This window comes from Panthera leo, chromosome A2, assembly GCF_018350215.1.
Source record: "Panthera leo isolate Ple1 chromosome A2, P.leo_Ple1_pat1.1, whole genome shotgun sequence".
NCBI classification, from domain to species: Eukaryota; Metazoa; Chordata; class Mammalia; order Carnivora; family Felidae; genus Panthera; species Panthera leo.
This window is the reverse complement of record NC_056680.1, coordinates 8,250,892-8,277,420: the sequence shown is the minus strand read 5'-3', so window position 1 is coordinate 8,277,420 and position 26,529 is coordinate 8,250,892. Positions and strand designations below refer to the sequence as shown.

Here is a 26,529-nt window from a genome sequence, read left to right as displayed (position 1 = left end):
CTGCCGTGTGGCAAACAGACTGCACCACTGAGGGTGTATAGGTGGGGCAGACCAGGTGGCTGCGTCCACAGTGTGAAGAAGGCCACCAGTTCCTGGGACGGAGGAGGAAAGCTGAGATGAGGACACGGAGGGTGAGGGAGGGCGAGCGATAGTCAAGGGGCTGCAGGGTCTGGCCCAATGAGCTGCTGCCGGGTGCGTGGAACAGAGACTGGAAGGAAACGGTGGAGGGAGGGACAGGAGGACATCCGGAAAGGCCACGTTTAAGCTGTCTAAATGCAGCTGGAGGGGAGGTGCCTGGGTACAGGGGTGGGAGCTCCGGAGCACATCACAGCTGGGGAGGCATTCTGGAGACTGTTATTGGCCAAAGATTTCCTGATACATCTGGGGATTACGGCGAACGAGGCCCAGCCCTCCCTCATGGAGCTTACATTCGTCAAGGGAGGCCAGCCCTGAATAAGTTATCAATGCAATGGAAAAAAGGGGGAGGGAGGTACAGGGTGCTCAGGAGGCAAATCTGAGGTGCCCCAGCAGTATGGGACAGAGTGATTCAGACCTGCTGTGTGCCTGGCACCGCAGCCAGCCCCTGGCACCCAGAAGGCCTTGGCAAAGCAGCCAACAACTAGTGATGTTTGGGAAGGGCCCATCACAAAGCTTGACCGGTTGCTTGTGGAGTGTTCATGAGCCGAACATCAGCAAGGAGAAACGGGCACTTCCATTCCCACACCTACTGGGACAGCCTCTGCAGAGGGCCATTTTGCAGACTCTCGGAAAATTTCCCTGCATGTGTCCCCCATACCCAAGCAATGGCCGTTTTATGGATTTATTCTGACACATGTGCATACAGTACTGTTTTAACAAAAGATTGGGGGCGGGGATTCAAAACAACCTGACATCCCTTATTACAGCTGAATAAATTATGGTATAGCCCCCAGGTAGATACTATGTGTGCAAAAAAGGAAACCTCACTGGGGCACCTGGAGGCTCAGTCGGCTAAGTGTCTGACCCTTGATTTTGGCTCAGGTCATGATCTCACAGTTCATGAGTTCAAGCCCCACATCAAGCTCTGCAGTGACAGTGTGGGGCCTGCTTGGGACTCTCTCTCCCTCTCTCTCTGCCACCCACCCCCCACAAAGCACACACTCACTCTCTCTCAAAATAAATAAACTTAAAAAGAGAGAAAAAAAGAAAAGCTCACTTTGTACAAACAGAGAATGATCTAAGCTATGCTCCCACGGAGGAACGGTGTGCACGCCATGGAGTACCTGGGACCACAGGGCTGCCCAGGCTTTCACCGGATTTCTCTGGAAGGATATGTACTTATACAGAGAACCAGGCAGCTGGTGACAGCTCTCTGGTCACATACCTCACTGGCTTTCAGAACAGTGAGCCAAACTGACACGCATCAGGGCCGCCCCGAGTGAGGGGCCCCAGGCAGCCGCTCCCTCACCTGTACTCCCGCTCCTGCAGGATCTCCACAGGGTCCAGGCCCCGAGGCTTCTGGATGGGGGTGATGCGGCTCTGCTTCTGGTGCAAGGGCACCATGGGGGCAGGCTGGGCAGGCTGCCCCGGCGACTGTGTCTGGGGCGGCATCACCGGGGAGGCGGCGGGCGGGACGGCAGGGGGCGCTGGTGAGGGGCGGCCCGTGGGCTGTGGGGGGATCAGCTTCTGAGGTGTGCTCGTGGGGGCAGCAGCATTCGCCATGGGTCCTGGGGGCGGTGGGGGAAAGAGGGGTCAAGCGGCGATGACAGAGCTTTGAATTCTGGCTTGATTCCAGGGGTAAATGAAGAGCCTGCCGGGCACTCCCTGCCCCGGTGACAAGCTCGTCCCCGTGGCTGACTAAGCCCGTGCAGGCTGCCACGCTGCTTCCTGCTCAGGGGTCTCACTCCCTCCTGCTTCCTCTAGATCTCAGCGTATGTGCCCCTTCCTGAAGGCACGCCTGCTCAAGCACCGCTCACAGGTTTGGTCTTGCCGCGTATGGCCTCCTAGGACCAGAAGTTTCCGGACTGTCATCCGGTGCCAAAGGAAGCCTACTGAGGCAATTAGCTCTTCAGTGCCCATCACTAAACCTCGTCCTTCGAGAGGATGAGGAATGAGTCCGTTTTGCCCATGCTTCATCCCAACAGATGTGCCTCTCCAATACTTAAGACCACGTTTTACACAGAACACAGAGACTGCGCGCAGAAGAAATGGAACCCTGAGCCACCCTGTCACCCTGCCTGCCTCCCACAGCACTGGGGGATATTCTCAGGAGGCCAGGGGGTCACACGTGGCCTCCAGGCTCGGAGGCCCAAATTCTGAAGGCTGGTATTCATGGCTACAGCAATGCCGCCCCACAGCCTCGCTGCAGTCATACAATGGACTCGCTCATCAGTACCCTTCTCTTCTTGGTAAAGACAGCCCAGGATCACCACGACCCACAGGACAAGGTGGGGTGGGAATCATGCAGTGGAACCAAACTTAAACCTCTGGGAACGGACCAGGGACAGATAGACCCAAGAAGGCAGAAAGAAGCAAGGACTTGGGGCGCCTGGGTGGCTCAGTGATTTAAGTGTTTGACTTCAGCTCAGGTCATGACCTCCCGGTTTGTGAGTTTGAGCCCCACATGCTGTCAGCATGGAGCTGGCTTGGGATTCTCTCTCTTTCTCTCTCTCTCTCTCTGTCTCTCCCCCACTCATGCTCACTCTCTCTCAAAATAAATAAATAAACTATAAAAATATATATATTTAAAACAAAGAAAACTAAAAGGCAAGGACTTGTTCTCAGTCCCCTCTCGGGTTCTGCATGGCGCAAGCTCGTGAAGAGCAGGGAACAGGCACGCCACCAAGACAGAGGAAACTTACCTTCAGGCCAAGGCTTGGGAGGCCCTCCGGGGGGCTGACCTGGCATCCCAGGGGGCACACCTGAGGGTCCTGGGGGGGGCATGTTGGGCCCTCCCATACCTGCACACGGGGAGAAACAAAAGAATAAAAGGCATCCTGTGTTTATGCCCGCATCCACCCGCACGGGCAGTCCTGGCTCCAGGGGACACAGCCAACAACAGCCCCTCAGTGTGGACGAGAGGTCGGGGTGGGGGGAGGAGAGCGGAGAGGCGGCGGGAGGAACTTGCATCACGCTGGCAGCCCCGCCTGCCCGAGGGCCGACGCCGCGCTGTCTCTGGGGGGACGCACGCGGGCAGCACGGCCCAGGCCGGCTGACACCGGTGCCCATCCCGGTCGGTTCGCTCAGTCCCCTCCCTACCCCGAGCGCTGTGGACGGTGGGTCTTACCGTGAGGCCGGCTGTAATTTGGAGGTGCTGGTCCTGGACCTGGCCCGGGGCCGGGGCCAGGGCCGGGGCCGGGTCCCGTTGCGGACACAGAGGGTGGAGGTAGCGTTGGCATCTGCTGCTGCATCCCGGGCATCGGCCGCTTCCCCTGCACCGCCATCTGCAGGTGGTCGGGGAGGGGCTGGCCCCTGGCCAGCATCTTGTAGGCCATGATCTGGGCTCTGAGCTGATGCAGCTGGTTCTGGTTAAACGGAGTCGGGCCCCGGTTCTGCTGTCCCAAAGCCTGGGGATCGGCGCCGTCCAGCGGGGCCCCTCCTGGCCCAGAGGACATCTGTGGGCCTGAGGATGGGCCGCTGGCTGGAACCGGACTGGAGGCATGCTCGGAGCCACCCAGAGGGGAGGGGTAACCTGTGGGGCCACGTGGATCCAAGTGGTAACTCGGCAACACACATCCTAGGACGTCTAAGGCAAAGACGGCAACCTTTCGGCTGCGCTGACACCAGCTCCTATCTCGAGACGGGGGTGGCCAAGGGACTCTACTCCTGTGATTCAAATGACAAGTGCCCAGAGAGAGGACACGCGCTGGCAGCCTGACCAGCGGCCGGCACAACTGGTTTGGTGTTGGCTCAGCTTTCAGCAAGTCGCCAAGGGTCAATGCTGGGATGTTACACAGATCCAGGCCTCCCTCAGGCCCGCCCCCTGCCCCTCAGCTAGGATAGAATGCTCCTCTGACCCCCATGTAGAGCCCCTGGGCGCAAGGAGCTTCCCACCGATAAGAGGAAATCACATACTCCATCAATTCTCAAGCTGCCCTGTTCAGAAAAACCACCTGGAAGGCTTGTTAAAGCAGAGCCCCACCCCCACCCCAAGATTCTGCCGCAGAAGCTAAAGTGGGGCCCGGGAAGGTGTATCCTTAATATGCTCCTGGGTAGCTTGGGAGCTGCCAGCCCGAGGCGCCCACTCTGCTCAGCCCCCATCTAACCTCCAGTGCTTCACATGTATCCACCCCTTTGGCGTCCCCGCTCCCGGGGCTGCTCAAAGACAGACTGGCCTGAGACGGGCACCAGCCAAGCCCAACCCCAAGCCCAACAGTCTCCCAAGGGCTGAACTGTGCTGGGTCTACCCTGTTTGTGCCTACGGGAGACCCAACTAGAAAAATGACCTCAGGGCACCCAGGGGGACAACACATACAAGGAAAGAAGAGTAATCAAACGGTACCTTGGGAGTGCTGGTCCATGGGGCTTGGCGGGGGCCCCATCCCTGCGTGGGCCCCCGACCGCATCCCCATTCCCTTCATCTGGTTGTAGCGGGGATCATCCGACATGCCCTTCTCGTGCATGGACTCCATTGGCTGTAAGAGGGGACGATGAAAAGGCAAGATCAGCGAGAGGGAACAGGAAGAGGCAGGAGGCAAAGGGCCACCCGAGAGAAGTTCACGGCCACTGAAAATGTCCACCCAAGGTCGCCATGGTATATACTGAATCGCCAACGTGACCAAGCAGCTTAGGTCCAAGCTACGGTCCTGATACCTACACTAAGTGCCAAGTAGATGCATGAAGCAATGTCACACAGCGATGGCTGACCACTTAGGCGGCTAGAGGTCTGGAGGCGAAGGGACAGATGGATCAGGACGCCAGGAGACAGTTTCAGATGGCCAAAATCCCATGAGGAAAGGACATGAGCTCCTGGTGAGGAGCTGTTTATGACTGGGACACCAAGCTCCCCATTAATTGTCACAAGGAGACCTGGTGACAAGTCTTTGGATCAGGAACCCTCTTCCTTGGGAGACTGTAAGTCAGAGGGACAAAGAGAAATTTCTGCCTGTAAGTATGGTTACACTACACTAGGTGTCCTCGCTGATCTGAGATCAGCCTCCAGCCTACTAGTTGGGAGGAAAGCTGTCTGTGGCATGGTTCCATCCCTCCTGAGAGGCACATCGGTCCTCTGTGGAGCGATGATGCCCATTTTCCCTCAGCACTAAGTACTTCCCCTATTGCAATAGCTGGTGAAGGGGACATCTTCCGGGACCCTTCCAGGACACTGCCAGGCCCTGACTGGCCCAAATATCCCGGTCTCCGGGAACAGTCTAATGGGTGGCCCAGCTGACTACAACTCAGTGTGTGCCATGAGAGAAGGAAGATGGGAGGAAGAGAGGGTGCTTGGCTGGGACCACGAGGAGCAGCTTCATACGCAGGAAGAGGGTGCAGCCCTCGGGAAGCGAACTTCTCCGCAGACGAGGAGTGTCCCGCTACCCCTGGGCCCTGGCTCCTAACACTGTGCAGGACAAATGGTAGGTGTGGGGTGTGTGCCAGTGATAAGAGAAAAAAAAACCAAAATGGGCAGAGAGGGAAAGAGGAGGCTGTGCTGGAGAAGCCAGACTAAATCAGTGAGGGGAGGGAGGGGGCTGGTTCACCAACAGCTTCCCAGGAAGTGACAAGAAAGATACTGTTGCCAGAAATGTGTGGGAGGGGCACCTGGGTGGCTCAGTAGGTTGAGCGTCCGACTTTGGCTCAGTCATGATCTTGGGGTTCATGAGTTCGAGCCCCATGTCGGGCTCTATGCTGACATCTCAGAGCCTGGAATTGCTTCGGATTCTATGTCTCCCTCTCTCCCTGCCCCTCCCCTGCTCACACTGTCTCTTCCTCTCAAAATAAATAAACATTAAAAAAAAATAAAAATAAAAAACGTGTAGGAGATGGGGAAGGCAGGGAGGACCCAGAGGGACAAGATGGCTCTGCCATGGACACAGTGAGGGACCATTTCTCTGAGAGCCTACTTCCTCATCTGTAAAATGGGCACAATAACCACCTACACCTAATGGGTGGGGCAGCGGGGGGTGGGGGGAGATTAAGTGGAATGGGGTACAAACACATGGATGGCCCTGGTAGGGAGGCTATGGGGGTCAACACAGAACCCTGACCTCCAGGCCACACACTCTGCATATTCCGCGAGGGTCTCCTGTGGTTTCTGAGACTTGAACACATCACCTTTTCCTTTAGATGCTAATACATATAAGAGGATGTTTCCTCGCTTCCCCAACCACCACCCAGGAACACAGGGAGAAAGAAAAACTATTTGTGTTGGGAGGCTTTTTTTACACCCCATTGGCAAAAAAGTCCCTGATCAGTTCAAGTAAGTCGTTATGACAGTGAGTGGCGCCCAAGCGCAGGATCGAGTAGGGACAAGGGGCACCCACTGCTCTGCTTCATAAGTTACACAGGTGAGTGCGGGAAACCAAGTGACACAGCTACTTTTTAAGGAGCTGGGCACTTTTTATTCATTAACGAAAGACAACCCTGGAGCAGTGTTAGCGCGTTTCCCACGTGGAATGCTGGGCGTGGGAGACACACGGTGGGAAGGCTGCGGGCTGGCAGCAGAAGCCAGGATGCACGGCTGATCACGCAGACCCAGCCAATCGGGCAGTGGGCCCGGGCTCCCTACCTTGTGCATCTGATGCATGTTGTCCTGAGGGTACCCTCCAGGCCCCTGGGTCGGGATGGGGTGTCCTGCTGAGGGAGGCCCCGGACTGGGCCCCATCATGCTGTGGGCAGAGCCCGGCGAGGGGCCTGGGCTAGGGCCCAACATGGCTCCAGGGGAGGGGCCCGGGCCCGGGGAAGGGCCTGGCCGAGGAGTTCCGCCCAGCGGTGGGTCTGGAGTGGACATCTTCACAGGAGCTGCAGACAGTGGTCTCCTGCTAGAAAGAAGTCTTGGTCAGTCTGGGGTCGTAGCCACCACCAGGGAGAGTCAGAGCTGGCAAGGGAGGGCCACACGTAGTATCGTAAGCAGCACCAATCTGACAGGGAGCTGTCACCTTTGACGGGCAACCCCCACCACCCGGACCTTTCTCCTCCCTTCTTCTCAGAGGAGATAATACATCGGGCATACAAAATCAGATCACAGTCTCCCCCGAGGAATGGGACTCCGGAGGTGGAGGTATACAGCCACTGCCCCACCTGGGGATTCACTTCCCTTGCTGTTATTCTGATCACAGCAAAGAGAACGTCTCAGGGTGGTGCCGATACACCCTTCACGCCTAACACCTGCCATCTTCCGATTTGACAAAAAGGGAGAGCAAGACTAAGACTCAAAGCCTCTGTTGGCAACAGTATCCACCTGGGCCTTGGGACACTCAACAAAACCAAATATTCATGGCAAGTGATGCCGGTTTCCCATTTAAGGCGGTGAGACCAAGTCCCTTTTAAATTAAATGAATACAAGTTTAGCATGTAGGTTCATTTAAAGTATTACACAAATAAAGGCGCTCTGATATCTCAGATACTTCCACAGTGATATTCACGTGTCTAAAGTCCATCGAAAGTTTCCATAATCTGAAAATTGATGCTCAGAACTACGTCCCAGAGCCACGACGAGATCCAATCATATGCTAAGGGGGAAAAAAAAATCTAATGATGGTGGTAAGGTGATTAATTATGCTTGCTAAGACAGGGCCACGAGCTGGTAAATTTCATCCGGTTTTCTACAGTAAGGGTTCTAGGTTCAGGTAACCCTTCATCTGTTGTATATTTACATATAGCCTTAAATACAATTCTCTTCAATTTAAGAACTTCTTTCATGATGATAGAGGAATACATCTTCAGAGCTGAAAGGTAGAAAACACAAGATCACAAGAACTTAAAATCTCCCAGCACCACACCAGACACGCAGAGGTGAAGTGCTTACCAGCCCTGCAGGGAGCAACGAGCAACAAAGCCCTCCTTATCCGAGCCAGGCAGGGTGATGGGGGGTGGGGGTGGGAAGAAGGGGCTGGGGGTTTCCTCAGAGATGTGGGCCACCACCAGAGCCGTAAGGATGGAGCTGAGTCGGCCAGGGCAGACAGCTGCCCTCATGTGGCTGCCGGGACTCCCACCACACTTCACTGCCTCCCTTCTAGACTGTTCCACACGCAGGCGCACACATCCGCAACAGTATTACTCAGCACATGCTAGGCATGCTTCTCTTCATAGAATTCTACCCAGGACCACCTTTAACATGTAATAGTCTTCAAAAGGATTTCTAGTGGATTTCTGCTGTGTTCTCTCATTCTGCCACATACTGAGTTATTTAAAAGCCCCTCTCTTGTTGGCATGTCTCAAATGTGCTTTGTTTCTGTAGACTTTTCTGGTGTTGGGAGTGACTCTCTTTGTCCCAAAACTTTACTGGGCTCTTCTGGTTCTAAGGATAAGTTTTGTTAAGAAGTCTAAGAACATTTTTAATTCTCTTGATTAAAACAAAGTAAAGTTTTCATTTGAAAGATGGGCATATTTTCCTGGGTAATCGATCAAAAGCCAAAACGTCTTTGTCCCAGTTTCATGGCTAAATAATCAGAGCAGAGAGAATCAGAAACTTTGGCAGGGCATGGACCAGTGACCAGCGCACCAGCCTGACTAGGAACAGACCCAATTGCTCAAGAAAGTGCTCACAATCCCTTCCTCACAAATCCAAAATCCCGTAAGCCCAGAGACGGGGAGAATCAAACTTTTAAAAAATAGAGACAAATGTGGAGCGCCTGGGTGGCTCAGTCAGTTAAGAATCCGACTTCGGCTCAGGTCATGATCTCAAGGTTAGTGAGTTCGAGCCTCACGTTGGGCACTGTGCTGACAGCTCAGAGCCTGGAGCCTGCTTCGGATTCTGTCTCCGTCTCTCTCTGCACCTGGCCTGCTCACGCTCTGTTCTGTCTCACAAAAATGAATAAACGTTAAGAAAAAAAAAAATTTTTTTTTTAAATAGAGACAAATTCATTTAGAAGCAAAATCAGACCTGATTCAGACATGTGTGAACAGTCCTACCTTCTGCTACAGAACTAGGATCCTGTTACCTCCAGACGCCGCTCCAGGCTCTGCCACGTGGCTGACCTGTATCCCAATCGTTTTCTAAAATGCTGATTCTCACGTCTGAAACCTCCAGCCCAGGGTTTGTCTAGGGCAAGACGCACCTGCAGTCATACTTCACAGGTGGACACCTGAGTGACATGAACATAGCCACGGCCGGGGTCAAGGAAGATGGCTCCTCAGGGTGCCCCTCTGGACCCTTTGCGCCCACAGGGCCTCTCAGGCCCAGAGAGACTGCAGCGAGGTGACAAGAGAGACAGCGGCCCCGAAAATACTCAAAGGAGTCCCGTGGCATCTGGGAGCTCACGGATGCTTTCTCAACTGAAGGTCTCTATTCTTTTTTTTTTTTTTTTTAATGTTTATTTATTTTTGAGACAGAGAGAGACAGAGCATGAACGGGGGAGGAGCAGAGAGAGAGAGGGAGACACAGAATCCGAAGCAGGCTCCAGGCTCTGAGCTGTCAGCACAGAGCCCGATGCGGGGCTCGAACTCATGGACCATGAGATCGTGACCTGAGCTGAAGTCAGACGCTTAACCGACTGAGCCACCCAGGGGCCCCTGAAGGTCTCTATTCTAAGTCAAGCCAACTGAAACCAACAGCAAAATAAAATCTAGGGAACGTCATCTAGGGATGATGTCATCTGCTTACCTAAAGGCAGATGTGCCAAAGAGCAAACACTGGGGAGTGTCTTTGGAATGATGGTTCTTCTAAAAGTAGTTGATACTTAGTGTCAGACCTTCTTCCCATCAAAATGCAGCGTACCTCTAGAAATTAATTACCTCCACCCTCAGAAGCACTAACTTCATCAGCAGACACATGAAGTTTGCTGAAGATGCTGGAGGACATCAGATAATAATTTTGTGCCAAAATATGGCAACATCTACCTTTGAGAAGTACAGGGTTTCAGAAGAAACTTTTTTTTAAATGTATCTGTTTTTTTAAGTTTCCGTCTTTGAGAGAGAGAGAAAGCACAAGCGAGGGAGGGTCAGAGAGAGAAGGAGGAGAGAGCGAGAATCCTAAGCAGGCTCCCGACCAAGAGTGCAGAGCCTGATGTGGGACCAATCCCACGAACCATGAGATCATGACCTAAGTCAAAGTTGGACACTCAACTGACCAAGCCACCCAGGTGCCCCTGTATTTTTTCATTCCTAAAAAAAAAATTTTTTTAGGGACACCTGGGTGGCTCAGTCAGTTAAGCGTCCGACTTCAGCGCAAGTCATGAACTCGCCGTTTGTGAGTTCAAGCCCCGCATCGTGCTGTGCTGACAGCTCAGAGCCTGGAGCCTGCTTTGGATTCTATCTCCCTCTCTCTCTGTTCCTCCCCCGTTCGCACTCTGTCTCTCAAAATAAAATACATATTAAAAAAAATTTTTTTTTTTTTTAGTTTTTAAGTTTGTCTATTTATTTGTGGGGGGAGAGGCAGAGAGACAATCCCAAGCAGGCTCCGCGCTGTCAGCACAGAGCCCAATGCGGGACTCAAACCCACAAACCGTTAAGATTATAACCTGAGCCGAAATCAAGAGTCAGACGCTTCACCAACTGAGAAACCCAGGAGCCCCCACAACGGGCTTTTAAAAATGTCATCTGCGGGGCGCCTGGGTGGTTCAGCCAACCGGTTAAATGTCCAACTTCAGCTCAGGTCACGATCTCACGGTTACGGTTTGTGAGTCTGAGCTCCACGTCGGCTCTGTGCTGACAGCTTGGAGCCTGGAGCTTGCTTCAGATTCTGTGTCTCCCCCTCTCTCTCTGCCCCTCCCCTGCTCATACTCTCTCTTTCTCAAAAACAAATAAAACATTAAAAAAATAAAATAGGGCACCTGGGTGGCTCAATCGGTTAAGAGTCTGAGTCTTTTATTCGGCTCAGGTCATGCAGTCATGGTTTGTGAGATCAATTTCCGAGTCCAGCTCTGTCCTGACGGCGTAGCCTGTTTGGGATTCTCTCTTTTCTCTGCCTGTCTCCCACATGTGTGTACGCATGCACGCGCTCTCTCTCAAAATAAATGATCCTTAATAAATAAAGTAATAAAAATAATACAAATGGCATTTGCTTCAGAAGCTGTCACCTCTGAAGCGTCAGGCTGCGATGAGGCAGGTAAGTGCACGGAGTCACCGGCAGCCAACTCATTTCTGGACTGAAAGCTCAGACACACGTGGGGAGTGACAGTAAAAGGAACCCAAAAAGTACAGACACAATGCAAAACCTTCCTGAGCAGCACAGTGGGGTGGGCCCCCCCAAACCCTGATGCGCCCCATCAGGGTGCTGGCGTCTGCACGCAGACGCGTACCGGCAGGCCCCCAGCATCATGATGGAGAGGACAGGAAAGTGGAACGGGAGCAGCTCTCTGGTCCTGGGTGTCAAGAGGGAGCATCGGATTCACTCGCACGGAGCGTCAGCACACCTAGGCATACGGCTGGATGAATCCCAGATCAGACCGAACACTTCCGACATTCTCGAAGGCATCTGGGCCCCTCCCATGAAGACCACCCCCCCCAGAGGGAAACACTGCTCTGCCTCTACCACTCTTCGGTTTCACCCGTTACTGAACTGCATCTGGAAAAAAAAAGAAAGAAAAACCCACGGTGGTATCCTCTGACTCTTCTGCGAGGGGCACCCACGTTGCTGGGACGGTGGTCCTTCGTTCTTCTTCATCTGCCCACTCTCCTATTCGCAGACCCTGTGCGGCCAGGTTTGGGCTGTCGCGACTAAAGCTGCTACCAACGTCATCTGGCAGACGCACGCATTCATTTTCCTTGGGGACCCAGGAGTGGAACCGTTAGTCAGAGGAAGGCATAAATTTGGCTCTGGTAAGTATCGCCAGCTTTCCAAATCAGGACCACAGTCCCACACACCGCCATCCCCGCAGCAGAGAGTAATGCGTTCCAGCTCCTCTCTGTCAACGCTGGCGCTCGGCACTGTCGGTCCCTGTAACTTGTAACTGTTCCAGTGAGTGTATAATCGTATCTTATAATTTTCTTTGGCATTTCCCTTGCAACCAATGGCATCGAATCCCTTTCTGTATGCTGACTGGCCACGGAGATACTCACTTCTGCAGAGGCCCTGTTCTCACTAATGCTTCACTTGGGGATATGTGGTTCCTCTCCCAGTCTGGGGCTCACCCTTGCTTGCATTCTCCTAAGGGTGTCTCGGGACGCAGAGAAGTTCTTATTTTGTTTATTTTCTGCCTTTTCATTTTTTATTTATTTTAATATAATTTGTTGTCAAGTTGGCTAACATACAGCGTATACAGTGTGTTCTTGGTTTGGGGGGTAGATTCCCATGATTCATCACTTACATACAACACCCAGTGCCCAGAGAAGTTCTTATTTTAATGGCGTCTTATTTATCAGGTTTGTCCTTACATGGCTAATGGTTTTGGCGTCCTGTTCAAGAAAATTTTTGTCTCCCTGAGATCGTGAGAAACATGTATTTGGTCTCTGCCTTCAGTTTTTGACTAAAACCCTTGTAATTTCCTCAGGGATAGGAGGGTCTTTTATTCTAATGAAGGGACTCTGGGTGGCTCCTGGATAGCTTCAGGATGGGGGCTGGTTGCCAGAAAGACCAAACCATGACTAGAAGCTTCAGCCCCATCCTCCAAAGAGGGGAGAGGAATTGGAAAGTGAATTAATACACGTCTACATAATAAAGCATCCATAAAAACTCTAAGAGGCTAGGAGAGCTTTATGGGTTGGTGAGCACATCCATGTGCTAGGAGGATGGTGCATTCCTACTCCATGGGGACAGAAGTTCCTGGGATCAGGATCCTTCTAGATCTCAGTTTATTTACTTCTTCATACGGCTATTCATCCCTATCCTTTACAATATCCTTTATAATAAACTGGCAAACATAGGTAAATGGCTCAAGGTTGGTGAGCTATTATATCAAATAATTAAACCTGAGAAGAGGGTCATGGGAACCCCATTTGTAACCAAGTTGGACAGAAGTGCGGGTAACCTGGGGACCCACTCCTTGAGACCGGTGCCTGCAGTGGGGGGGCAGTCTTGTGGGACTGAGCCCCCAACCTCTGAGGTCTGCACTAACTTTGGGTAATCAGTGTCAGAGTTGAAGTGTAGGACACTCAGCTGGTATCTGCAGAAACTTGCTCGGTGTGGAAAACCCGTACATTTGGTGCTAGAGTGCTGTGAGCAGAGGAAATCGGTTTTCCTTTACAATCTCAAGGTCACGGAGATAGAGGAAGGAAAGGGATATTTTCAACTCGAGAGAGACTGTGACTTGCTCTGCTCCCTAGGGATTTACAACTGCTGAGGATGTTACCAGTCACAAAGAAGCCACAGGGAAGATGACCCAGCCAGAGCGGGGAGGCAGGGCTGCGTGTGGACTTTACCACTTGCCAACCACATGATCCTAGGTGGGCGACTTAACCTCCACCAGCCCGTTTCCTCCTCCGTAGGCTGGTGCGGAGGCCAATCCCCCCCTCAGGGGTCACAGCCGGCATCCCTCGAGTGAACGCAAGCAAGGCTCGTACGGGCAGAAAGTGATGCCGCACCGCAGGCGAAATCCAGGGCCTCCACATTCACCGAGCGGTCGCTTACTGCTTGTCACTACTGACCCAGAAGCAGCGGCCTCCTCTTCTCATAAAGACACGAGTAAACCAAGCCACGGAGTAAGTATCTGCTCTGGAGAACGTGCTTCCTAAACTTAGCCTCCCCCGCAGGACAAACCTCAAAGGATGCTCCTGTCCAGAAGTGCTCAGGAACAAACCCAGGAAGTAGAGGTTGCACAAGGCAGCTTTGCGGAACCGGAGGAGGAACACTGGCTGCCTGAAGGCCGTGCGGCCCCGTGTAAAGACCGGCTGTCCCAAGTGATGAGGTCCGCCCCGGCAATCGACAGGCAAGATCTGAGCTGCTGCAAATTCTCCCTTGCCCTCTCGGATCCCGCTGACACAAATGCGGTGTTGTTACCCACCATCAAGCCCCTTTTGGCCAGCCAACCCTTCTTAAAGGGCAGGGGTGGGCCTGGCCCTCGAGAGAGCTGCGTATGATATGGGACAGGGCACTACTGCGATCCAGCGTGGTGCCCGCTCAGGAGGGCCTGAAAGCTTGGCCAGAAATTTCAGAAGGGAGGTGGATCTGAGGGCAAGGACCAGCCCAGCCCTCTCCCCACCCCTTCTTCCCTCATCACCAAACACCTCCACCTTTCCTATACAGTGAACTGAGGATTTGGCATTTTCAGCAAATTCCTTGGGTCCCCAAGGTTGTCCTATGGTCCTAGGGTTTCAGGTGGCTTCCATCATTCAGACCAGACTCCTGCAAGTCTCCCTGTGATGAGTCACTTGGTGTCTGGGCTGGAAAAAAGAAGGTAATTAAACACAAACACTGAAATCCATCTCAGACCAGTCAGCCACACCTAAGCAGCACAAGGGGACAAACAGTACCACCACTAGCACGTATTTCTGGGAGCCTAAGTGTGTGTGGCCTGTGGGTCAAGTGCGTCTGGGGGCTCCATGAGAAGGGAACAGAACCTGGGAATCTGGGTAGGCAGCCCAAAGGAATGTGATGGCAGATAATACTACTCCGGGGCAAGAATCAAAACCCTGAAAGCTAAGACATTCGACAGGTTACAGGATGAAAAAAAAATGGGTTCCCAGGGCCAACGGGTCTAGAAGTGACGCGGTCTTATCACCTTGATTTCTCTGAGCACCCCAAGTGCTGAACAATCAGAACCCCCACACTATCCACGCCCCAGAAGCAAGACGCTATCAAACATGAATGAAGTAGCTTCGTGCACACGGATGTGGAGGAAGGTCCGCGATGAAGCAGAGGAAAGAAGGGGGCACCAACGTAAGGTGTGCTTGGCCCAAGCCCCACTCTGCTGAGAGGAAGAACGTACGCGAGCTCATCTGCACGTAGAGACCGGTCCCAAGAAAACGTGCCAAACTGTGGTTGGCAGCGGCCGGCAGCTCTCTCAGGAGGCGTATGATGGGGAACTGACACTTTCCACATCACAGAGCTCTGGTGTTTTTTGTGTCGGTGTGCTGTTGTTTTTTTACAATAACCTTCTACTACTTTTGCAATCCTATGTGTTCTTTTTAAAAAACACCAAAACCAACCAACCAACCAACCTACCTAGATCAGAAAAAGACCTGGGAAATAAATACCCAGAAGAAGATGGCCAGGGGGGTGCCTTTGTGGAAATAAAAGAGATGAAAGGATTTGAGGATTGCATTCTTTTCTACTTTCAACTTCATCAAAATCATCATTTAAAATAGAAACATCTATTGACGTTCAAATGCGGAACCAGACTGCTTGAGAAGTAGGTCTTCTTCTTTCATACCCCCCTTCGCTTTGCTCTTATAAAAAAGACCCATGGTTGCAACAACATGGATGGATCTAGAGAGTATAATGCTAAGTGAAGTCAGTCAGATAAAGACAAATACCATAGGATTGCACTCGTATGTGAAATTTAAGACACGAAACAAATGAAGAAAAAGAGACAAACCAAAAAACAGACTCGTTAACTATAGGGAACAAAGTGGTGGTTACCGAGGGGAGGGGGGGTGGGGGGATGGGTGGGACAGGTGAAGGAGATTAATATACTTGCCCTGATGAACACTGAGTAATTTTTTTTTTTAATTTTTTTTAACGTTTATTTATTTTTGAGACAGAGAGAGACAGAGCATGCACGGGGGAGGGTCAGAGAGAGGGAGACACAGAATCTGAAATAGGCTCCAGGCTCTGAGCTGTCAGCACAGAGCCCGACGCGGGGCTCGAACTCACGGACCGCGAGATCATGACCTGAGCCTAAGTCGGCCGCTTAACCGACTGAGCCACCCAGGCGCCCCAACACTGAGTAATTTGTAATTCTTGTTTTTTTTAACTTTATTTATTTTGAGAGAGAGACAGAGAATGCAGGAGTTGGGGAGAGGCAGAGAGAGATTCTCAAGCAGGCTCTGCATTGCCAGCACAGAGCCCGATGCAGGGCTCAAACCCACGAACTGTGACAGTATGACCTGAGCCAAAGAGCCAGATGCTTAACGGACAGAGCCACCCAGGCACCCCACTTCAACCACTACGTCATACACCTGAAACTAATATAACACTGTATGTTAACTATACTGGAATTAAAATTGAAAAAAGAAAATTAGTAAAAAGAATGGTGGTGGCCACCCACTGCAGCAAGACAGACGGCAGCTAACAGGCGATAAGGACCCTCTAAACTCTGCTTGCTGGGATTATGGTATGTGGGTTTTCTTCTCCCATCTTGCCTGGAAATCAGCACTGTCCTTAAGTTTGGCCCCAGGAAAGCTGCTACGTTGCTTTTTGGGCACAGAGAAATTTGTTCCCTTACGTGTCTCATCAGCAGACACACTGTGGTCAAGCCATGGCAGGGTTCTCAGACTCATCAAGGAGGCTGGGCAGGATGCCTTTCAGCAAAAGCAGCTTTATTTGTTACATTAAAACTACAAAATGAGGTTTCCCCCCATACTCTACTAAGCAAAGCGTCCACACCCGAACGGATGGTGTGGGGCGCACTGGTCTGTGAACCTGAAAGGACGTATGGGACGAGGCATCCGCTGTCTCAGGGAACATATGGATAGCTTATTCCTGAGCCGGTGCTTCCTCAACATTGGCTGTTCCACAGCTGGCTGTTGGGCATTTTCCTTGCAATATAATTAAGTAGCAAAACCTTGCCCTACATTTAAAAAGGAATATAGTTCAGAAACAAACAAAAACCTCTGTCATGGTAATTAATTACAATGTCTTATCAGTTCTACCTAAAACGTAAACACACCAAGTCTGTATGTTACTAAGTACAGTAGTTCCTCTCCTCAAACCCCCCCATCCAGGTTTCACTTTCCAGTTTCAGTTACCCAGGGTCAATCGTGGTCTGCAAGCAGATGATCCCTGCACCCCCCGCCCCCCTGACCCCGCTGGGCTGGGTTTTGCCAGAAAATCAATTGTAGCTTAACGGTGCATCACAACGCCTACATTACTCACCTCACTTCATCTCATCACACAGGCATTTTATCACCTCGCATGGTCACAAGAACAGTAAGTACAGTATGATAAGGTGTTTTGAGAAAGAACACATTGACACACTTTTACCACAGTACATTGTCACAATTGCTCCATTTTATTATCGGTTGTTGTTGTTTACCTTAAAAATAAAACTGTCAGTTAACTTCCCAGCAAAAATGGGTTTATTTGGGAGTGGCAGGGAATTGCAATCCGGACAAGCAAACTATGGCAAAACCATAAGCAAGTCTAGGGAACAAAGAAGAACGCTCTTTTATGGAAGGAATGGGGGGCGTCAGGAGGGCTGGTATAAACTAGAAGCAAAGGGGCAGGTAGAAGTGCAGTAGTGTTTCATTGGCTGAGTTGTGACAGTCTCTCATTGGCTGGGCTGTTGCTGGGGCAGAAGAGAAACCTTTCTTCCTCAGCTGGGGTAGTCAAGTACTGTGACCTGCAAGCTTTGACTTGCAAGGTAGGTGTGTTCCTGCTGGGTCTGCAACCAATGACAAGCGTTGGGGTTTGAGAGCCCCCCCTTCTGTCTCCCCCATTCACTTTAAATGAGGTTTCCTGTCATTAATTTTCACGTTGCTAATCACTTACAGTGCCTCGACTGTAAATTAAACCTTACCGTAAGTATACACGTATAAGAAGACACAGTACAGATAGAGTTCAGTACTATCCATGGTTTCAGGCAACCACTGGGGGCGGGGTGTCTTGGAACGTATGCCTCATGGATATGGGAGTCTACTGTACTATTTTTAACACTAGGAATTATGCATCATTTTATTCATTGGAATCCACACCTCCTGCCCTTTAAAAAATTTTTCATTCAGGGGCACCTGTGTGGCTCAGTCGGTTGAGCATCTGACTCCTGATTTTGGCTCAGGTCATGATCTCAGGGTCTTGAGACCGAGCCCTGAGTGGGGCTCTGCGCTGAGCGTGGAGCCTGCTTAGGATTCTCTCTCTCTGACTCTCCCCCGTACGTGTACTCTCTCTCAAAAATAAATAAACATTAAAAAAAACTTTTTTGAAGAGCACCTCCTCATCTAAAAACACATCAGAAGAGGGGCACCTGGGTGGCTCAGTCGGTTCAGCGTCTGACTTTGGCTCGGGTCATGATCTCACGGTCCGTGAGTTCGAGCCCCGTGTCGGGCTCTGTGCTGACAGCTCAGAGCCTGGAGCCTGCTTCGGAGTCTGTGTCTCCCTCTCTCTCTGCCCCTCCCCTGCTCGTGCTCTGTCTCTCTCTGTCTCAAAAATAAATAAAAACATTAAAAAAAAATTTTTTTTAAAAATAAAACACACCAGAAGATGTGAAGACATGATGACAACCTGGCCGGTTCTCTGCCCTTGTGGAGTTCATGCTCTAATCCAGCAGGAAGATGCAGTGTCTCCACTGAGAGAACACAAACACTTTCCGATCTATCCACTAGACGGGCATTTGTCAAACTCTTTTGACCACGATCGTCGGTCACGACATGACCCAGCAAACACACATCAAGTAAATCCGACCAATTTTACAAATCTGTCCTGACCACGTTCCCTGTGAAACATGGATAGACTGTCTCCTTTTTCTCTTTTTAAGGCTGATCAAGTCACACTGGGTGGATGTCATGACCTGCTGCTGGGTCTCTTGTGGTACCTGCTGTATAGTCAACACAGAGCACAACACACAACTTGTGGAGAGGGCAGGAGAGAAGTCCCCCCAATAACAGCGGCACACAAAATGCAAGAATGGCCAGGGAGGCATGGTGGCCATACCTGTGGAGTTCTACCTGTGACAGACCCTGCCAGGTACCTCAAATATCGACTGAGAACCAACTCTGTGCTGAACAAAGTACCAGGTACTGGGCATCCAGCAGCCAACAAAATCCCTGCCTCGTTGGAACTGACGGTTCCTGGTGGAACTGACAACAGAGTGACAGAGGCGAGCACACAAATAAGTATGACACGATGTTACGGGGGGGGTGGAAGTGGTATGAACTTCCACTGTGAAAAAAATAAGCAGGGTTAACCATCAAGCTGGCAGGAATCACTCTTTCAATCATAGTGGCCAGGGACGGGCTCAGTGAGGGGATACATCTAAGCAGACACCTGAAGCGGAAAGGGAGGCCAACCATCCAGTGGGTGGGCAAGGGACCACCAACAAGTACAAAGGCCCCGGGACGGGACTGTGCTGGATTAGAGCAGAGGAGGGATGCGGCAGGAGACGAAGTCAGAGATGAGTGGGGAGAGCAGATCGCAGGCCTGAAGGGCAGCAGTGAGGAGGTAAGAGTCTATTCTAGGTTCAAGGGAAACCCTCTGGAATGTTCTGGGCAGGGCAGTGACACGGTCTGATGATGGTTTTAGAAGATTTCTCTGGACACAGTGATGGAACAGATGTAAGGGTAAAAGAATGAAAGGAGTCAGTGGTGACCAAGGTAACCAACAGGGTCTCAGCACATATCTTTTGAAATATAAAAGGCGCCCCCTACCCCCTACCCCCCCCCCCCCCCCCCCCCTGCCCCTGCCTTGAGCCAGGTTTGGCAAAGCCCAGACAGGCTGGATTTCACCTCACATCCTTTGGTTCGATACTGGTGACTGGAGGTGCCAACTGGGGAGGCTATGGGAGGACCAAGGGTTTTCTGCTCAGAGAGGTTAAGTCATTGGTCCAACATCACACAGGAAGTAGAGTCCTGCCTCAAGTCTGTCTGACTCCAAAGCCTGAGTAACGAATTTAGTCTAAGTATCAAAAGGCAGGACAGCCCGGAAGGGTGCAAAGTGCAGGCAAATGGAAGCACTCTGACAGGCAGGAATATCCACAGCGTGTTCCCAGGAGGTGGGCACGGGCATTCAGCACAACAGCAGACCAGGCTGTGACCAAAAGCACACCCAGCAGTCATCAGGGCCAGATGTAGCTCTCAGGGCCCAACAAGCAGACCCCTGTGCTGCATCGTCACCTTTAAGACAATGACACCACCCACCGTGCCCCTTTACTGGGACTTTTGGTGCAAATCAAGGTGGCACACGTCAAATCCCGTCCCCTCTGTAACAGGTAAGGCAGCAACTGCCACGCAGCCACCTGCTTCCTGAGCCAGTGGGGCATGACTTACCAGCGAAAGGAGAACTTAAACCATCCCAAGGAGCCATTTTAAAGCCCATTGCTACTAAAAATGGGGTCCGTCCTCCTTTATCTCACACACTGAGCAAAACCCAGACAGTAACAAGTATCCACAGGCGAAAATGAAGACATGCTTCATTTAACAAAGTAACAGTCCCCAGGCAAAGCTCTGGAGACCAGTCTAGCTGCAAAGGCATCGAAGGGGCCTGGGCTGGTTTATGCCCTGCTAACACTTACCTCTTTTCTAAAGAAAGCCCCTTCTCTGAGGGAAATGTAAGGAAATGGATGCATCCCTTCCGTTCTTTCTGCCCTGTGCAATCCAACTGCTCAGCAAACCCAGCTGGGTACCCGGCACTACCCTCAAGGCCAATTCCCTTACATGAAGATGATTCGAGGTCAAATTTCTCATACCCATCAAATCCATGTCCTGAAAAATTAGTATCATCAGCATGCAGTTAACAAAAAACTCCAACTAAGATACTACCAATCATATCAATGAGCCTTATACTTCTTAGGGATGATCTCTGTAAGGGTGACAGCAATGGCAACTCCATTTAGCCTCAGACCTGATTCTGATGTGCTCCCCCTCAGACATTTCCCCCCAATATTCTGGCAGCTGTTACCTCCCCTTTATTGGAGGTTTTGCACATCCCTTTGATTTGATTTTTTTTAACTTCAATTCTCTCTTAAGTGTTCCAATCAATGTTACAAGTCATGAGGAAATATGTGAGATGGGAAACAAACACTTGATATCTTCCAAAACCACGGCCACCGAACACACGCCTCTCTTTCCAACGCATTATGGTGAAATCACACGCTTACAATTTTTCAATGATGGAAGACAAAACAGAAGAGCTGATTCCTTTGAATCACTTTGAAAACATACAGAACTCTCACAACAGGGTAAAAATGTATTCTGTATCTCAACCTGCCAGGGTGTTGTAGGAACCCTAACACGTGACAATAGCTACCAACTATTTAGCACTATGTGCCAGGCACTGTTCTGAGCACTATACAGTTGTCGTTGTTTAGTCCTTGCAACAATCCTAGTAGCTGGGTACCATTACTGTCTCCCTTTGCAAACAAGGAGATAGATATGACTGAATGAGAACAGGGCCCTTGTCTGCCTGTTCCTGGCTGAATCCCCAGCCTCCGTCAGGGCCTGGCTTGTGGCAGGCTGTCAAAGCCCACTTGTTCGAATGGGGAATGTGAGGCTGGGGAACTTCTTGCACAACTCCAGGGGGCGCCATTCATGTTGTGTTCTGTCTATGGTGGGTGTGAATGGGTCCCTCTGTGTGATGGCAGCCTTAATAACTGAGGCCAAAATTGGCTGGCACATCTGAGGATTCACTAAGTGCTGGGAACTGTCACCTCCGTTTCTCTGAGGCACCAAGAGGGAAAGTGGCAAAGCCAGGAGTCAAACCCACAAGGCTGACTAGAACCCTTGGTGAAGAAATATCCCTAAATGTCAGTTGCTTCACCGGCAGAATGCTGTTCTCACCCAACACACCTCATCCCATAACAGAGAAGACAAGGGGCTGGTCTAGGGCTACCTCTCAGTGTTCTGAGGGTCCATAAGGTGTGACAAAGGTATGTGGCACAGAGAGGAGCATTTATGATCGCCATAAGTATGTATGCACCAATTTTAAAGAAACGACAATATATATATAACCAGCTCATCAAACCTGGGCTTCTTGGGATATAGAATGATTCTAAATTATGTTGCTCACTTTTTAGATAGTCAACATATATATGTCTACGTATATATAAACACGTACACACAACAAACAACATTACCTCCAATGAAGTGAGTGTTCCCTATAGTGACTGCAGTGTGTGAAGCGGCTCCCCATGTCATGTTCTCAACCCTGACAACTGTTTGAGGCAGCATTGCTGTCATACCTGTTTCACAAGTGGGGGGACCTGCTGGTAAATGCCTTGCTCGAGGTCAAACTAGGATTTAGAAAGCTAGGTGTGAATCCAGGAGGTCTGATTCCAGAACTAGCAGTCCTGACCACCGCCCCACACCCTCATTCCCTGGCGACAATGGCCTGTTAAACCAACACGGGCAACGAACGCTTACTGCTTACAACCCACCCCCAGTCCTGCGTCAAGCATTTCACACATAAATCCACTCCATCCTCCCCGGGGCTCTCCTCATTCACTCCACAAATGTTCCCTAAGGACCTACTATGTGCCAGACCCAGGGGACACTCTGGGAGACCAAGCAGACATGATCCCTGCTCTGATGGCCCTCAGAGAAGAATGAATAATTACAAACTGGGGTAACTGCTACACAAGAAAGGATCAAGGTGATGTGCGAGTGTAGCACTGCACAGCAACGACCGTCCAAGGGCTCAAATGCACTGGCCCTGATTCTGAGTAAAGGCCCCCTCTTCCACACAATCTCGCTGATCTCTGGCCCCCATCGCTCCCCCGTGCATCTACTGTGTTCCTCGCACAGGAAGGGTAGTGAGGATTCCATGACAGGCCACAGGGAGCTGTTCCCACCTTTACCATCTGTTCCCCTGCAAGACTGGAGAGGCTCCTCAGGGCATCCAATCACCAACCATCTAACACCCAGTAGGGACTCAACAAATATTTGTTCAACAATGAAGGAGGAGGGGGTGCCTGGGTTGGCTCAGTCTGTTAAGCATCTCAGCTGAGGTGGAGACCAACCCCCTCTCCCCACCTTCAGGCTCTGCAGAGCCAGCTTGGGATTCTCCTTCTCTCTCCCCTTCCCCACTCACACTTTTTCTCTCTTAAAATAAACAAACATGGAAAAAAAAAAATGAAGGAGATTGGGCCTGACAATTAACAACAGCACTTCCCACTTATCAGAAACCATTTTACAGGTTTTCACCAACTCTATTTGTGGCATTATCCCCATTTCACAAATGAGGAAACTAAAAGGTTCAGAGAGATTAAGCTATTTATCTAAGATCACACAGCTAAGTGACCGACATCGACCATAAGCAAACTCCAATCCGGTCTGTCAGTTCAAATTGAAAACTTGTTTCAAATTCCTAGGAAGTGACTTTTGCACGTATTCCCTACTTTTCCCCCAAGGATTCACTGGGGGCAAAAAAAACCAAGACTCGTGTCTTCAACACCAGCACAAAACACTCTCCGAAAGGCCCACGTTTTAAATAAAAGCCTTAATCTGGAAAATCAATTGGAAGGAAGGCGAAAGGATGCAAAACAAAAACAATGCTTTCAAGAGCAAACAGTTCTACCCGTCCTCCCTCACTCGCTCTAGACTCCCCACTTTAGGGCAAACATTTTTGAAGTCGCCGCTTGCAAGAGGTTGGGGGAGTTCTTTACTTTTCCTTGAAAAATCTAGACTACGTGATTTTCTTAAATAAAATTTTAGGTCGGCTAACCCAAAGGGGCTGCTAATGCTCGTTTCCAGGCGACACTAGACTCATTTGGGGTTTTTCCTACTGAGCCCCGGCCGCCACCTCCCCCAAAAGACATTTGGGTCGGACCCGTTACAACGTAGCCAGAGAAGCCCCAACGCCATGCTATTGTTGCTGCCGCGACGGATACGGCGACTGGGGGGCCGGGACACCGGCCCGCCGAGGAGGCGGAGAGCTTTGTCCGGCGACCCCGGCGAGAGCGCGCGCGCGGCCTCCACGCGGCCCGGGCCCCCACCCCACGGCCCGCGGATGCTGTAGCCGCCGCGGCCTCGCTACACTGTGGCCTTCTCCGCGCGCGCGGTGCCGGCCAGGCTTCTTGACCCTCGGGCGCCGCCGTACCCCAGCCCCGCTGTGGGCGCCGGCGGCCCCCTCCCCCCTCGGCGCCCCGGCTCCATTCAAACCGTCCTCCCAAGCCCCGCGCCACGCTCCCCCCGCGGCCCGCGTTCCTTACCGAGAGCCGCCGGCGCCGTCGCCTTCCCGGCGCCGCCCCCGCCCCTCCGCGCGGGGCCGGGGGCAGAGTGGGCGTCTCGCCTCTCCTCACGAAACAAAGAAGCCGCCGCCGCCACCGCCGCCGAGAGAGGGTAAGTCTCGCGCGCGCGCCCGCTCGCCTCGGCCGCCCCCCCACGCCGCCCGCGCCCCCGCTGCGCGCGCACTCGCCAGCTCCCCTCCCCCCTACGGTCGGCTTCTCTCGCTTCCGCCGCCCGCCCGGCCTCGTGCGCGCGCCCGTCCGCCCTTCCGCTCCCAGCGCGCGTGCGCGTCCGCTCGGGGCCTAGCGGAGGTAGGCGGGACCAGAGAAAGCTGGCGCTCCAGATGTTCCCCCCCGACTCAATCCGGGAAGGTCTTGCTCATGCGCACCGGCGTCTTCGTCCTCACGCTGCGTCCCCACGCTGCCGAGCATGCGCAGAGCGGCGCCACTGCGGCGGTGGCTGCGTTGGTTCCCGCGGCTGCGGCGGGGGGTTGGGGGATGGGATGGGATGGAATGGCGGCGGGGTCTGCAGGGAAGGGTTGGCCGAGGGGCTTTGAGACTCGCAGATGAAGACCCGAGGCCGTGCGTAAGGTCGGGAGGCGGGCAGGCTAGACTGGGGCCAAGGGCGGGTCTGGGAGCTGCTTTTTTTTTATTTCTGGTTGGGGGATGGCGGGGTCTGTTCAGCAAAGCCAGGTGGCCTTCGATCGTGGCCTTTTTTTTTTTTTTTTTTAAGAACTTACCTAGCACTGTTGGTTTGGCAAATAATTTTTGACCTACTACTGAGTCCTAGGACGCAAGTGCTGTGGCACCGCACAGACGATCTCAACCGTTGTGGAACTAGGAAGGCAAGCGAGAGGCAAGAGAAATAAGTAAAATACATTGTGTTGGGACGGAAACGTGGAGAGTCGTGGAAATTTTAAATGGAGCAGCCAGAGAAGGCGTCCCTGGGAAGATGTTGGAGTCAAAACATGAAAGAGCCTTGTTCTTAGTGTGAAGGACCTGAGCCTCTAGGCCTCTTCTCTGTGTTTTGAAAGGGTCTCCAGTTGTTTCAGTTCTCCGAGTGGTCAAGTGCTCCCCTAAGTCAGGGCCCACAGCCTGTCCTTGTTCCTGCCTCCCTCAAGCCTGCTCTTAATCTTCAGGTCTCAGCCGACAGAATCACCTCAAGCCTCACCTCCTTTTGATCACTGCCTCCTTTTTCTTTCCTTCATGTTTGAGTGCCCTTTTTATTGTCTGCCTTCTTACCCTCAATTTAAATGGCAAAGATGTGGGGCACCTGGATGGCTCAGTCAGTTAAGCGTGGGACTCTTGACTTCAGCTCAGGTCATTATCTCACGGTGTGTGGATTCGAGCCCCGCATCCGGCTCTGTGCTGACAGCTCAGAACCTGGAGCCTGCTTGCTTCACATTCTGTGTGTCTTCCTCTCTCTGCTCCTACCCCGCTTGTGCTTTGCCTGTCTGTCTGCCTCTCTCAAAGATAAACATTTAAAATAAAATAAATGGTAAAGATGTTACCAATTTAGTCACTATTGAATACCTAGCATTTACATCTACATACAGATAAATCATTGTGGTGTTCCGGCCGCCCCCTATGTGATACTTTAATTAAAAAAAATTTTTTTTAATGTTTATTTTTGATAGAGATAGAGCATGAGCTTGGGAGGGGCAGAGAGAGGGGGAGACACAGAATCTGAAGCAGGCTTCAGGCTCTGAGCTGTCAGCACAGAGCTCAACACAGGGCTCAAAGCTCATGAGTCAGGAGATCAGGAGATCATGACATGAGTCGAAGTCAGACACTGAATCGACTAAGCCACATGGGTGCCCCTAAATTTTTTAATTGAAAGAATAATGCAGATGGATTGCCAATTAAGTGTGTATCATGGCTGCATTAGCTCATTGCTGCTTTTTTTTTTTTTTTTTTTGGTACGGTTTTCCAATTTATTTAGAAAAATAGACTCTGAATTCATGTTCACCCCGGGGGCTACGTGGGATGACAGTAAGGAGACACCTGAAATGAGCTGAGGAACGTTAAGCACTAGTATCTGAAGGCTGGGAGCAGAAGCTAGGGACCTGGTCCCTCTAGTTCAGAGTGGGGACCCGGCTCCCCTCTCATCCTCCCCGTTCAGTAATCTTCAGCCATGGCCAGTAGGACAAGGCTGGTCCAGCCCTGGCAACGGGGGCAGCCCATACCCCACCCATCCCGGTCACCATACTGCTCCCCACGACACTTGCAATATTGGGTAGATCGTGAGATCTCAATGCTGGAGTCCGAAAAGACCTGGACCCAAAACCTGACTCCACTGGTAGTAGCTGGGTGTTGCCAGAAACATTTACTGGACTCTTCTGCACTTTCCTTTCTTCAGCTGTACGATGGAAACAATAACAACACTCCCCTCCACAGATTCCTTATGAGGAATCTGTGGAAGCAGGCCACCTGGGAGTTTTCTGAACCTTAGCTCATGATGTTGAATAATGCACATGAAATGGGC

The 26,529-nt window shown here is 51.6% G+C and overlaps 1 protein-coding gene across 8 annotated transcripts in view; it reads right to left on the bottom strand.

Moving 5' to 3' along the window:
• The window catches only part of SMARCA4 (SWI/SNF related, matrix associated, actin dependent regulator of chromatin, subfamily a, member 4), an 89,714-nt gene extending 65,525 nt beyond the window's left edge, over window positions 1–24,189 (bottom strand). For 7 of the 8 annotated variants that reach the window (XM_042928448.1, XM_042928450.1, XM_042928451.1 and 4 more), the window contains exons 1-6: window positions 24,030–24,189; window positions 6,704–6,953; window positions 4,481–4,613; window positions 3,266–3,670; window positions 2,841–2,939; window positions 1,448–1,706 (exon numbers count right to left, since the gene is read on the bottom strand). In XM_042928448.1, the coding sequence (XP_042784382.1) occupies window positions 1,448–1,706; window positions 2,841–2,939; window positions 3,266–3,670; window positions 4,481–4,613; window positions 6,704–6,925 (1,118 nt within the window). In that variant the 5' untranslated portion in view covers window positions 6,926–6,953; window positions 24,030–24,189. Of the gene's footprint in view, window positions 1–1,447; window positions 1,707–2,840; window positions 2,940–3,265; window positions 3,671–4,480; window positions 4,614–6,703; window positions 6,957–24,029 lie in introns of all 8 variants that reach the window. The other variant, XM_042928449.1, reaches the window with a different exon arrangement.
• Window positions 24,190–26,529: the final 2,340 nt, after the last annotated feature.